The sequence below is a fragment of the Gavialis gangeticus genome, unplaced genomic scaffold (genome assembly GCF_001723915.1).
Source record: "Gavialis gangeticus isolate Ggan-Ray unplaced genomic scaffold, GavGan_comp1, whole genome shotgun sequence".
In the NCBI taxonomy this organism is placed as follows: Eukaryota; Metazoa; Chordata; order Crocodylia; family Gavialidae; genus Gavialis; species Gavialis gangeticus.
In genome coordinates, this window is record NW_017729028.1 from 21747621 (window position 1) to 21759978 (window position 12358).

Genomic DNA, 12358 nt, shown 5'->3' on the forward strand with positions numbered 1-12358 from the left:
CAAGGATAATAAAAAGTCCTTTTTCAAATACATAGGGAAGGAAACAAAGGAGAAGGAAGCTGGTTGAGAAGCGGGGGACTATAAAAGGGGGTCTGTTGGAGGCTAGAGGAGGCTGCCCAGGTTCAGCCTCTTGCGGACATGGTGGTCAAGCAGCTGCACAGGGCACGGTGCACGCACATGCCAATACAGCAGCCTGGATGGTCCGGAGCAGCCGCACACACATGCAGACACAGACACACACGCTGCACTCATACTTTCCCCAGAACAGGTCAACTTGCTCTCTGCTCGGCAGCAGCCTCCACTGAGCCCTACTCCTCCTCCAGCAGAGCCCCAGCTTCCTGCTTTCCTGGCCCCACTCACCCCATTTCCCTGCAGGCAGTCCTCACTCCCCTCACAGAGGAGGCAGAGTGGCACGGTACATATGATCATGTGCCAGATTCTTTAACAATAATATGATGACCCTATGTATAGGTGTCTGCACGCCTAACAGTGCTAATATTGTGTCACACTTCATATCACCCTTAAGAGGATCTCATCAAACCTAGGGTATCATGGCATCCTGACTGCTCTTTAGTTAGCTTGTTTGTTATAATTTAGTTTAAAAGTTATGGTGTATGTATTTTCTACTTTCATCCATCAAGTCAAACAGAAGTACTTCTGAAAAGTGGATTAGTTTAATCTAGTAAGCTTCCTCCATTGCCCTGAAAACAGTTGCAAAAGAAAGCAGACTGTTTAGTATGAATAAGTCCCAACTACCAACAGGCTTAGCCTTGGACATCTGGCCCAGCCCAACTATTATAATTTCTAAAACAACACCATTGTGACACAGTTGTTTGGCCCTGGGGTGACAGAAAGGAGGTAGGGGTGCTTAAGCCTCTCCCCTCTTGCAGCTGCATGGAGTGGGGGCAGGTTGATGCTATGAAGAATGTCACCCCCAAAAGCCAGACTAACCCTTGCCTGGACTTATAACCACTGTAGATTTATAAGGCGAGTGAAGATCCAAAGGCCTAAATTCTGCAGTGGTTGAAGAGGCAGGGAAGCATTAATCTGGCTCTTAGCAGTGACAGCTGACCCCTCCTCTCAGCAGTAGCATCCTAGCCCTAGCCCCCCCGCCCCGGCTCCAGTGACATACAGCAGCTGACTGGACCACTTGTGGTATGCATATTACACAGGCTGACCATCCCCACTTTACATTATGCCCAGTTTCATCTTGTTTCAAACCAAGGAAGAAGGGTGAAACAGGAGCTAGCTCTTGAATGAAAGGAAATCCAACTTAAGTGCCACAACTGACAGGGCTGTGGGAGCAGAAGCAGTAGAAATAAGTAATAAGATAATGTATGACGTAAGTAGGTCCTAAGAGTTATTTAGGGCACAGTTATGCTGCCTCTGTGATGGCTCATGAAGAAACCCTCCCCCAACCACTTCTGCTGCTACTGAGGCTTTGTGACTCCCTTGGAGCGTACCCAAGTATGTGGCCAGAATAACTAAGACAGCCTTGGATGTGCTCACTGGCACATGCCCAAGGGCTCTCTTAATTGGCTACACTGCCTCATTTCTGGGATTTGGCACACAGACCAGAGGTAAATAAGTGGGGTATGCCACATGACAGTAATCTTGGATTAGAATGGAAGTGATGTAGAAAAGCCCATAGTTTTTAGGCACCAATCTCTAACCACCTTAACTCTGCTAGGAAACCAATGGGCAGTTACTGCAAATTAAGCACCAACATAATGAGCTTCTTCTGGTGAGGAGCTCTATTTAACAAACAAGCTGTCACAAGCTGTACCTGGTACAGTTTCCAAACTTAAAAACCAAACCAAAAATAATGCTACTACCCCCACTACACGCCAGACCAAACTTTGATTTCCTTTTTATATTAATTTTAAAAAGCAAGTTAAGCTGCTGCTGCTACCCCCCTAATTCCTTTCTCTCCATTCAAGAAGAGTTATAAGTTAAACAAAAAATATATTAAAACAAAAGTCCAGTCTTGACTGAGCTGTTTATTGTAACTCCTTCTGAATGTGGATGTTGGACAGATGATTTCAGCATGAGACAGCAATGGCTTCCCAGACTTCACTGGGAAAGGGAACCAAAAAAAAGACAGAACATTGAATTCAGTCTTTTAAGCACACTCAACAGGAAAATATATTTTAAAATTTTCTTAAATTTGCCTCCAGTTCTCATAACTTACCAAAACTTGGAAAACTCTAGGAGACTTGCAGTAAAAAAAGTTTCCTAATCCATGTGTTAAGACCAAAAAAAAAAAAAAAGATTTGCATACTATACAGACCTTTTCACACTAAAACCAGACCTCAAAAATCGTATTTTTCTTCACTGGAACAGAAACAAGGGAGCACAGACGCAAACAGACCAGGGAAGGGCAAAATATGGCCTGCGGGCCAGAACCCAGGCCACTAGGCACTTTCATTCAGCCCACGGCGTCCACCAACGAATTGTGCCCCACCCAGCCATTCCACGCACGAGGGCGAGAGCAAGGTGCCCAGGTATACACCCCCCCCCGCAACATACCTTATTGCACTTCACTCCCACCCTTGTGGGCAGAACGGCCCAGCCAGCACGCAGCTTCTGGGCAGGACTGCTACTGCTACTGCTGCTACCAGGGACCTGCTTCACTTTCCCAGTGTCCCACTAGCTCCAACTGCAGCCTGACCAGTGCCGCACAGAGAGGAAGGATCACCTCCTTGGACCTGCTTGAGATGCATCTGTGGATGCATGACAAGGTACGATTGGTCTTCCCGACTGCATCCCCACACTGCCGGCCCATGTTCATCTTGGAGTCAATGATGACTCCAAGATCCTTTTCTGCCTCTGTACTGACGAGAAGGGAGTTCCCCAGCCTGTAGGTATGGGCCTGGTTCTTCCTCCCCAGGTGCATGACTTTGCACTTGTCAGTGTTGAATCCCATCCTATTCTCATCCGCCCACCCCTGTAACCTGTCTAGGTCCAATTGCAGCCTATTCCTCCCTTCTAGTGTGCCCACATCCCCCACATCTTAGTGTTATCAGCAAATTTGAACAAGGTGCTTTTTACCCCCTCGTCCAAGTCACTGATGAAGATGTTGAACCATGCGGGCCCGAGGACCGAGCCCTGGGGAACCCCACTGCCCACATCCCTCCAAGTCGAAAATGACCCATCCACCACCACTCTCTGGGTGCGGCCCTCCAGCCAGCTGGTGACCCAATTGACTGTGTGGGTGTCGACACATTATTATACTCGAACAAGAAAACCTTTAAGCATTAGGTATTATTTCAAAATTCAAATTATCACCATTGTCCAGAAAACTCTTTTAATTTGGTGCAGAAAGGTGTGCGTTTATTTATAACAAGGGGGGAAAACTCATGCCAGGCCCTGAGTCAAGTCCAGACTGCAAGGACTCTTCCCAGGCTGGATCTGTAGGGCCAGCAACAGGACTGGATTTGGACAGCAGTACAGGGCCAGGTAACAGCAGAGATGTTTTTGGGCAGCAGTGTGGGTCTGAGGCCAGGTGGCAACATGGAGCTCTGGCCAGGCTTCAGTGCATAGCTAGAGAGAGGCATGTGGCAACATGGAGCAGGGAGTGTATAGCAGCGCAAGGCTACATCTGGGAAGCTGTGTGGGTCTGGAGGCATGCAAAAGTGGAGAGGCTACGTTTGGATGGCAGTGTGGAGTTGTGGGGCTGCCACTGATGACCATGTCCATCAATATCCAGGAATAGTCATTGTTGCTTTTTTCTCCTTTTCTTTTTCTTAAAATCTGACAACACCTAGGCATTTTCCTGTCACAGCATGATTAAAACAGCTCCCTATGTAATCAAGTCTTTGATATGCTCTTGAAGTACAGGGACTGTGCAACAGATCTACTAGCAGCTTCTTCTCCACAACATAGGAGTAAGCTTTTCAGACAACTTAGCTAAATCCCCCAATTTCTCATTATTTGGCTGCTGTTCTCTGTACCTTGCCAAAAGGCTATAAACTTCAACAGAAGCAAAGTGCTCAAAATGAGACAAAATACTCCAACTGGAACCTGGTTAAGACCTTGCTTAAAACGCCACTATTCATAAGCGTTGGAGATTACTGATGTCTCACTTTAATTGCACTATTTCCCTGGCATTCCTAACCTATAAGCACTGCCTTCTGCTGCACCTAGAGACTCCTGAAAACATGTCTTGAACTTCCACTGAAGCAGTTCCCTCCCAAAAAGCCCACCTCAGCCTCTAAAGTAGCCTTACTTCCAGCAGTGGACACTGCTACTGCCCAAGTGCTGGGCACTGAATTCTCAGGTCCTACAAGGCTCCACAAGCTACAGACAGAACCAGCTTCAGTCAATGATGAACAGTCATAACCTACTTACCCTAAGGAATTAAGGAAGGGATGATGCCACAGAGGACAGATGCCTTCCTCTAACAACTGAATCATCATCTGCAATTCTACAGACTTCTTCAGGACTGAAAGTCATACATTATCATAACAGAACAGACCACTACTCCAGTGTTAGAACAGACATTAGTTTTGTCCCACAGCCAACGTTTCAGCTAAGGTGCAAAAAACCCTATGATGGACAGTTGTATATTTAAGGAAGGGAAGCTGCTACCTAATTCTGTCAGTCGGGACAAGCTTATGCTCTGAAGAATGAGAGTCTGCATCTGTAAATTATTTCTGATCGTATTTAGTGGTGGATGTTCCGCTGAATTATATTACGCTCTTGTTTCTAGCCATGCCTTGCGACAAACAATTGTGTGTTAAACATGCCTTTTCCTTACATTTAAATGCACTGCCTTTCTAATTTAGTCAGTCCCATTGGCCCTAGTATTATATGAATAGGTGCTCTTGCCCCCTTTCTGCTTCATATTTGTTATTCTGTACAGCTTTAACTTCTTCCATCTTGACTAAGTAGTCCAATTGATCCTCAAATGGGAGCTTTTCCATGTATCCAGTAATTTGACATGTATGCTTTCATCCTATAGCAGCTAGATATATCACCATATGAAACAACTATGGCTGAACATAATTATAAATAAGAGAAGCTGTCAATTTATATAAATGGCATGTTTTTTGGTAATTTTACTCCCATATTTCTTTATATGTTGAGGCACTTACACAGTAAATAGGTCAAAATTTGTTGCCAAAGTGATTCAGGTCATAATGATTTCACAGATTTACAGATTTGTCAACTACTTTCCATTTATCAATAAGGGTTTTCCTATTTGACACATGCTGACCATTCTCTAAAGTCCTTCGCATCCATTTTTAGTCTTAGCTAACTGATTTGCAAGCTTTTCCACTCCGCTGTTCACACTGCTTTTGAAGACATTAAAATCAACTCTACTATAGAACTCTAGGACACCTATTTAATCTTAATCACATTAGATTATAACACAAATTACTCAAGTTTTATTATAGGGCAACCTAGATAATTCAGATCTGGGTGGTCACACACTACTTCATTTGTTAGCCCAAGGTGAATAAAGGAGGAACTGTTCAGCTCTTTGTTGCAGCTTTTACTTCAAAGGGTACTGTTTCTCTGCTCTGAGCTCATCAGTGGTCCTACATAATCTCATAAGAAGCATCACCCTTTGAAATAAAAGACACAGCAAACAGTTGGAGCACATCAGCAGCCCAAACACACTGTTTATTTCAGCTGTGTATAACTCCTCCCACCCTTACTTCACAAACCCTGATTTTTGCAACAGGATAAGGCAAGTTTCTCACTCAGTGGGATACGTTCCACTGATGGGATGCAAAGGTCTTGTAGGCAGGACTTGAACTCATTGCCCGATTGAAAAAATCAAAGTTGTTTGCACTTTAAATAGATGAACTAACAGGTATCTTGAACAATGCAATTTTGACAGGATTTGTTCAATATGTGGGGTTTTATTTTTATCATGGTGGGACCAGGGTTTTTTGACAAAATGGTTGGTGGGACCTAAGGTGCAAAAGATTGAAAACTGCTGGAAGGAACCTAAGTCAAAGTGTCCAGGTTCCACTGTATTTATTTTAACTGTCTTAGGTTGCTTCTATTCTGCCAACACTTCACTTTCTCCCATTTCCCTCAATAACTCCTGAGTCTCCTTAGCAATTTTCATGCTGAAAAAGGAAAATAGCCAGCATAAAGAGCGTTTTTGATGAGTCAAAGAATTCTAATAAATTGAAGAGAAAAATAATCCTTTACAGAATTTCTGTCCCAACTATCTCATGCCAATATGTGGGTTTCTGATTTCATTTTTTAAACTATTTCAACTAGCTTTCACGATGCTAAAAGCCAAGTAGTTTGTAACTTCCAAGATTTCATCATGTACCTATTGACAGACAGAGAGAGACAAACACAGAAAAAGAGAGAGAGCGAGCCAAAATACGGATCTGTGCAAATGAAAACGTGTGGCACTGAGGATCAGAGGGGTGGAAAACAATAGGTGCAAAGGTTGTGTGAGACATATTTTCTAAGCCTATGTAAGAAACACAACATCATTCCCAGAGGACTGAACATCTACAATTCTCTGACTATGACACACAAATCCAAATACGCTTCATACCTATTGTCTTCCACTCTGATCCTCACTGCCACACATCTGCATTTTCACAGACCTGCATTTTGGCTTCTATTCTACCCAGGAGAGCACACAATTCACCAGCAGACTCTCCCTATGCCTGAAGAAGGGTGTTTGTGCCAGAAAGCTTTCAAAGAACAATTTTTTCCAGTTATTTAGTTGGTCTAATAAAAGATACCACATCTACCCAAAGATGAATACGAGCCGTCGACGTGACAAAGTAATCAGTAAAGCTAACCACACTCTATCATGCATTAGCAGGTGTATCACTACCAGGTCCAGGGAGGTAATACTTCCCCCCATGAGGCACTGGTCAGGCTGCAGTTGGAGTACTGCGTCCAGCTCTGGGCACCTCACTTTAAGAGGGAAGTGAATAACCTTGAGAGGATCCAGAGGAAGGCCACTCATATGGTTAGGGGCCTACAGATAAGGCCCTACAAGCAGAGACTGAGGGACCTGGATCTCTTCAGCCTCCACACGAGAAGGATGAGAGGGGATCTTGTGGCCAGTTACAAATTCTTTGGGGGGGGAGGGAAGGGGGGTGCAACAAATAAGAGATGCTCTGTTTACCAGGACACCCCTTTGAATAACCAGGAACAACAGCCACAAACTGACAGAGAGCAGATTTAAGTTGGACATCAGAAAGAACTTTTTTACGGTAAGGGTTGCCAGAATCCAGAACAGGCTTTCAAGGGAGGTGGTGCTCTCCCCTACCTTGGGGGTCTTTAAGAGGAGACTGAACAAGCACCTGGATGGGGTCATATGACCCCAGCTCTTTCCTGACCAGGGCAGGGGGTCAGACTCTACGATCTACTGAGGTCCCTTCCAACTCTGACAAATATGAAACTATAAAACCTATTCAAACCTTGTTGGAACTTAAATTCTACCATTTGTGTCTATGCTATTCTCTTCCCTTCTTGCTTATTTTTTCCCCTTTTTTGTTTCTTTGTTTTGAAATATACACACATTCTATGACTCAATGAGAGCCGATTTAAGTAATCTATGCTGAATACAAGGATTTCAATTTCTAATCTAGGCTCAGCGTAACTGCAAGACCAATTCATTTTCTCCAGAAGTTCTGGGCCGCTCCAGCAACTTCTGAAATCAAGAACCTTTTTGACTACACTGTGCACTTCTCATTTGTTTACTGAGTGTAGTAAAATTTATTCTTCCTAGCATCACTTGCAACCCCTCTTTCTAAAGAAGTCAAAACATATGAAACATATGAAAAACCTTTCATATACTGGGCCAACATTCTTATTTCTTCTCTACCCTATGCATGTCAAACAAAATGCAATCTAGCCTAAAGTCCTTTCAGCATCTTTTTTATTTTAAATCTTCCACAGATCTAGTACTCGTATATTTGAGTACTTGACTTTTTGCAAAGAGATCGAAATTACTCAGGCATTTTCTCTCCAGAGAACCCTAAACTGCTTGTTCTGTGCGCGATGGGGCTGACAGAACATCGTGAAACTCTTACAGCACACACAACAGAACTAGGGAAGTCTACTGATCTGGAGTTTCAAAGTAATTTTTCATGTTTCTAAATTGCTAAAGCGAACAGAAAGCAGCTTAAAAAAAAGAGCTGGATATAGTGGAGACATTGCTCATAGTAATTAAGATTTGAAGAATGCAGTTTCCATGTAAAGATGAACAGAAAAAATGAAGTAAGTTTCTCCTTTCCTGGGTTTTAATGATGCATAAAACTGTTCAAGTAAGTCTTCTGTTCCCTGTGAATATGTTTTTAAGTACATTAGGTACTTGACATTTACCTTCCTCTGTTCCTCAACACAAGAATATTCTAATAAACCTAAAGTAACTACTGTACTGAGATGTAATCTCTTTTGCAGCTCTTTCTGATCTCCACTGCAGGGAGAAGAGATGTGAACTTTACTTATCAGTTACTTGTCTTTGAATAGTTTAAACCTACACATAAAACATCCTCCCTGAAAAATTGTAACAAAAATCGATCCAAGAACAACATCCAGCTGTTCATTATTTGATATCAACTCTAAGATGCCCCTGCAAGGCTTAACCTACAATTTATTGACCATCACATTTCTACAATGTAAAAAAGCAGGTAAGGGCAAAAGATTTTTAATTTTCCTCTGCAGCTTAATATTAGAGAAGGCAAAAGGTGCAAAAATAAAAAAATGGAACAAATACAGAAAAATAAGAGTAATTAACAAAGAATGACAGAAAGCAGATTGGAAAAATAATGATGATAACAGATCTTCCAAGTTAGTGGGAAACAGAATTTACATTTACTTCCTGTATTTTACTACATTGCTTTGGAGTATTTTCTACAACCATTTGGTTTAGGAAAGTATGCTAAATTGTTGATTAATCAAAGTCAGTGACATTATGCAGTTAGTGAGGAAAAGATTCTGCTCTCTAAAATGCAAACGTATTCTTTTTTAACCAAAGAAATAAGAAAGCTGCACAGGTTGACCTGTTAGAAGCTCACAAACTAAAATACCATGGTAAATTATCTGCAACAAGCAATAGTTAATACCCTACTGTACACAGTCAAGTTTAAATAAGAGAAACCTCTGCAGTCTTTATTAAGTTCTACTATTTACTTGTTTAGCCTCAATAATACAAGTCTTTTTTTACCTACAAGTGTAACAAGTAAAATTGTGTGCAAGATGCATCTTACTTCTCATTTTAAAGCCATTATAACTTGGTCTTTTATTAAACTAAAAAAATCGTTTATCAACTAAGTTCTGATCTAGTAATCTAATCATTTGTAGTGCTCTTAGGTAACACTAAATACTTACTGAAATACATAATGTTCAAAAACTTACGGTTCGTTATTAACGTTTTAAAATTACCAAAGCAATAACAAACTGACATATAGTCTAATGCAAATGCTTAAACAAAAGTAACATAGTGGTTTAGATTTTGGAATAGCATATTCTACGAAGCTACCCTTGATACAGAAAGATTGGCTTAACTCACTTATTTTTCTGAAAGATATGGATTCAAGAGGAAACATGAGAAGTGTTTGAATGAAAAACAAACTACCTACCGAATGATCTACATGAATGCTATCCCCTGTGGGCCAGTGGTGTTTGATGAAAAAGCCACGCAACTGCTGACCAGCCTGCCTCTGGAAAAAATATCCAACTGTGGCATCATCCTGAGACCGTCCACTGAGGGGTACCTGGACACTGGAAGCACCTGACTCTGCAGCTGCAGGGATGGTGTGAGGATTGTTTCCACCTGAATTGGGCCCTGATGCTCCAGGACCTGGCCCTGCTGTTGCTTCAACTACTGTTCCAGCTGGGGCAACCCCTACTCCAACCCCACTGGCTTCCTGACCAATGTTCGCATGCATCATTCCTCTGGTCTCCTGCCAGGCCACTTCATTCATGCCTAGGAAGACACAAGGAATGCTCATTCCACGCAGGAACCTAAAAAGAAAAAGTCTTGATAACATAAAAAGCTTTCCACAGGTCTTTAAAATATGTAGTTCTTATAATTAGGATTTCAAAAAAAATCCAAACTATATAAGAACAGTGCTTTCTGTTAAAGATGTTGGCTTAGGCTTCTTTCTAATTAAGCAAAAATAGTAAGCCAAACTAAGCCATTAAAATAAATGTATAAATTACCACAAGATTCTAAGAGACAATAAATTAATATGCTGTAATTCAGTATACAATTGTCAGCTTCATATTTGTAGCTGAACTTGATCAACTTTAATTTTAGAATTTAGATTTAGTGACTTTTTACAGGATCAGCAAATGTACAAATTCCCTAAAAATTACATAAAGATGTTATGAATTGCGTTTTTCACAGCCTACAAGTCCTTCCAAGAAGCAATAAAGCAAGCTAACTTCTAAATCTTGATGTCACTTATACATGAAAAAGTCCACGGGCCTTCTTACAGCCTTGCTGAACTGTGTGTAAAACTTTAATACAGTTTCTCAGTAATAAGAAATTCCACAACCAGAGTGGCTGTAAATTTTCATTAAAGATCACTAGATTTCAAGATGACTAAAACACTGTGCCAACTGTCTCTTTAAATATTTCACTTTTGGCTAGAAACAAATATTACTGATGACCACATACTAGATTAATAATGGACTTGCTTGTATTTTACTGACCAGATCTTTTAAGTGGTAAAAATGATCTTTTCTACCACCTTCTGATTGCTACATTTCTCCTCTGTCCATTTCCTCATCAGCAGGGATCTGGGTTTTCTATTTGCCATAGAAAAATGCAGTAAAGAACAGATTTAACAGAAAAACCTGGATTTAAAGTACAGAAAAATGGGAAACAGTAGATTTCCCCTTGTAGGCTGGCACAGCAGAATTATAGCCCGCAAGGGGCTGAGGGGAGCAGGAGGAGGACGGTCAAGCAGGGGGCACCATGTGTATGTGCATCTGCACAAGTGCAGATGGCCTGAGGGAGCATGGAAAGCAGCTCCCTCAGGTACATCTGGTGTAGGGGGGAAGAGGAGGAATTGAGGCCCCCACAGTGAGGGGAGGAGGGAATTGGGCAGGGCTGCTGACCAGCCAGCGCCATGCATGGGGCTGGAATGCACAGCCACAGGGCCTGGGTGAGGAGTGGCACAGAGTCATGGGCAGCTCATCTGGGGGGACAGGGCAGCTTGCTCTCCACCTCTGTGTACTATCCTGGGGGGGCATGTGCCCCGCAGATTACAGGTGCACTGATACATTTGTTCCATATCAGATCGGCACCAATATAAGGAAAACTGACTGCATCCGCAATCGGCTTTTTTTGGCTGACGTGGCTGATAACACTACCAACAAATGCACCATACATGCACACAGGTGGCCAGGAGCACAGGCCAGCAAGGTGGAGAGCAGCCAGGTGCAGCTGGTAAGTCTGCTGTTGGGGAAGGGATGAGGGAGACAGATTGAGTCCCCAGAGGTGAGGGAGGGCATGGGGCTGGGTCAGGAGCCGTGAGCAGCAATATCTGTCCCTCCCTACGCCCCTTCCCCTCACCCCCTTCCCCCACAACAGACCTACCAGCTGGACGCTGCTCTCCATGCTGCCCAGCTGCATATTGGAACTGGATCAGTATCAGCTGATATGGCTCATTAAAAAATTGGCCATCTGTATTGGCCCCAAAATTCTCTATTGGTGGACCCCTACCCCAGATTTGTGCATGGAGCTGGGCGGGCTGCCTACTGTGGGCTCTCCACCCTGCTGCGCTTCCCTTAGGGGCCTCCACAGCCCAGTGGGTGAGACCCGGCACAGCAGGGCAGAGTGGGGCCAGGCAGGGAACCTTGATGCCACCACTGCTGGGAGCTCCTCACTGCCATGATGGCTGACATGGCTGAGCTGTGGGGTTGGGGCTTCCCTCCCTGCTGCCCTCCCGCGTGGGCCTCTGCAGCCCAGCAGGCAGGACCTGGCACAGCACAGCAGACCAGGCCCAGGCTCCAACGCCACAAGCCCTGCACCGCCATGGCGAGGTGGCCCTCTGCACTGCTACACGGGCAAGGGGCAGACGCTCTTCATGGCAGTGAGGGGCTGCTAGCAGTGATGCTGTCAAGGTTCCCTGACACCCACCCTGTGGATAAATCTGGGGGCACATGCCCCCCCATGTCCAACCCCACTCAAGTCCATAGCAGTGCATACAGTGGTGAGGAGTTGGCCCCTCCCCCACTCAAGTCCATAGTAGGCAGACCCCCTCCTCCCCAGGCTCTGCTCCAAGCGTGCTGCCCATGGGGGAGGGGAAGCCAGGCTCTGCATTCCACTCCACCGCAGAAGCTGCTACCTCCCACAGGTGGCAGCCAGGTCTCGGGTGCTGCTGGGAGGAGGGGCAAGGGCGGGGGGGGGGGG

General features: G+C 43.9%; 1 protein-coding gene across 8 annotated transcripts in view; it reads right to left on the reverse strand.

Moving 5' to 3' along the window:
• Positions 1 to 12358, reverse strand: part of PUM2 (pumilio RNA binding family member 2) — a 141708-nt gene that overhangs the window by 119037 nt on the left and 10313 nt on the right. For 6 of the 8 annotated variants that reach the window (XM_019520797.1, XM_019520795.1, XM_019520800.1 and 3 more), the window contains exon 2: positions 9576 to 9960. The exons of 1 other annotated variant lie outside the window; for it this stretch is intronic. In XM_019520797.1, the coding sequence (XP_019376342.1) occupies positions 9576 to 9947 (372 nt within the window). In that variant the 5' untranslated portion in view covers positions 9948 to 9960. The remainder of the gene's footprint in view (positions 1 to 9575; positions 9961 to 12358) is intronic. One more of the 8 variants, XM_019520798.1, reaches the window with a different exon arrangement.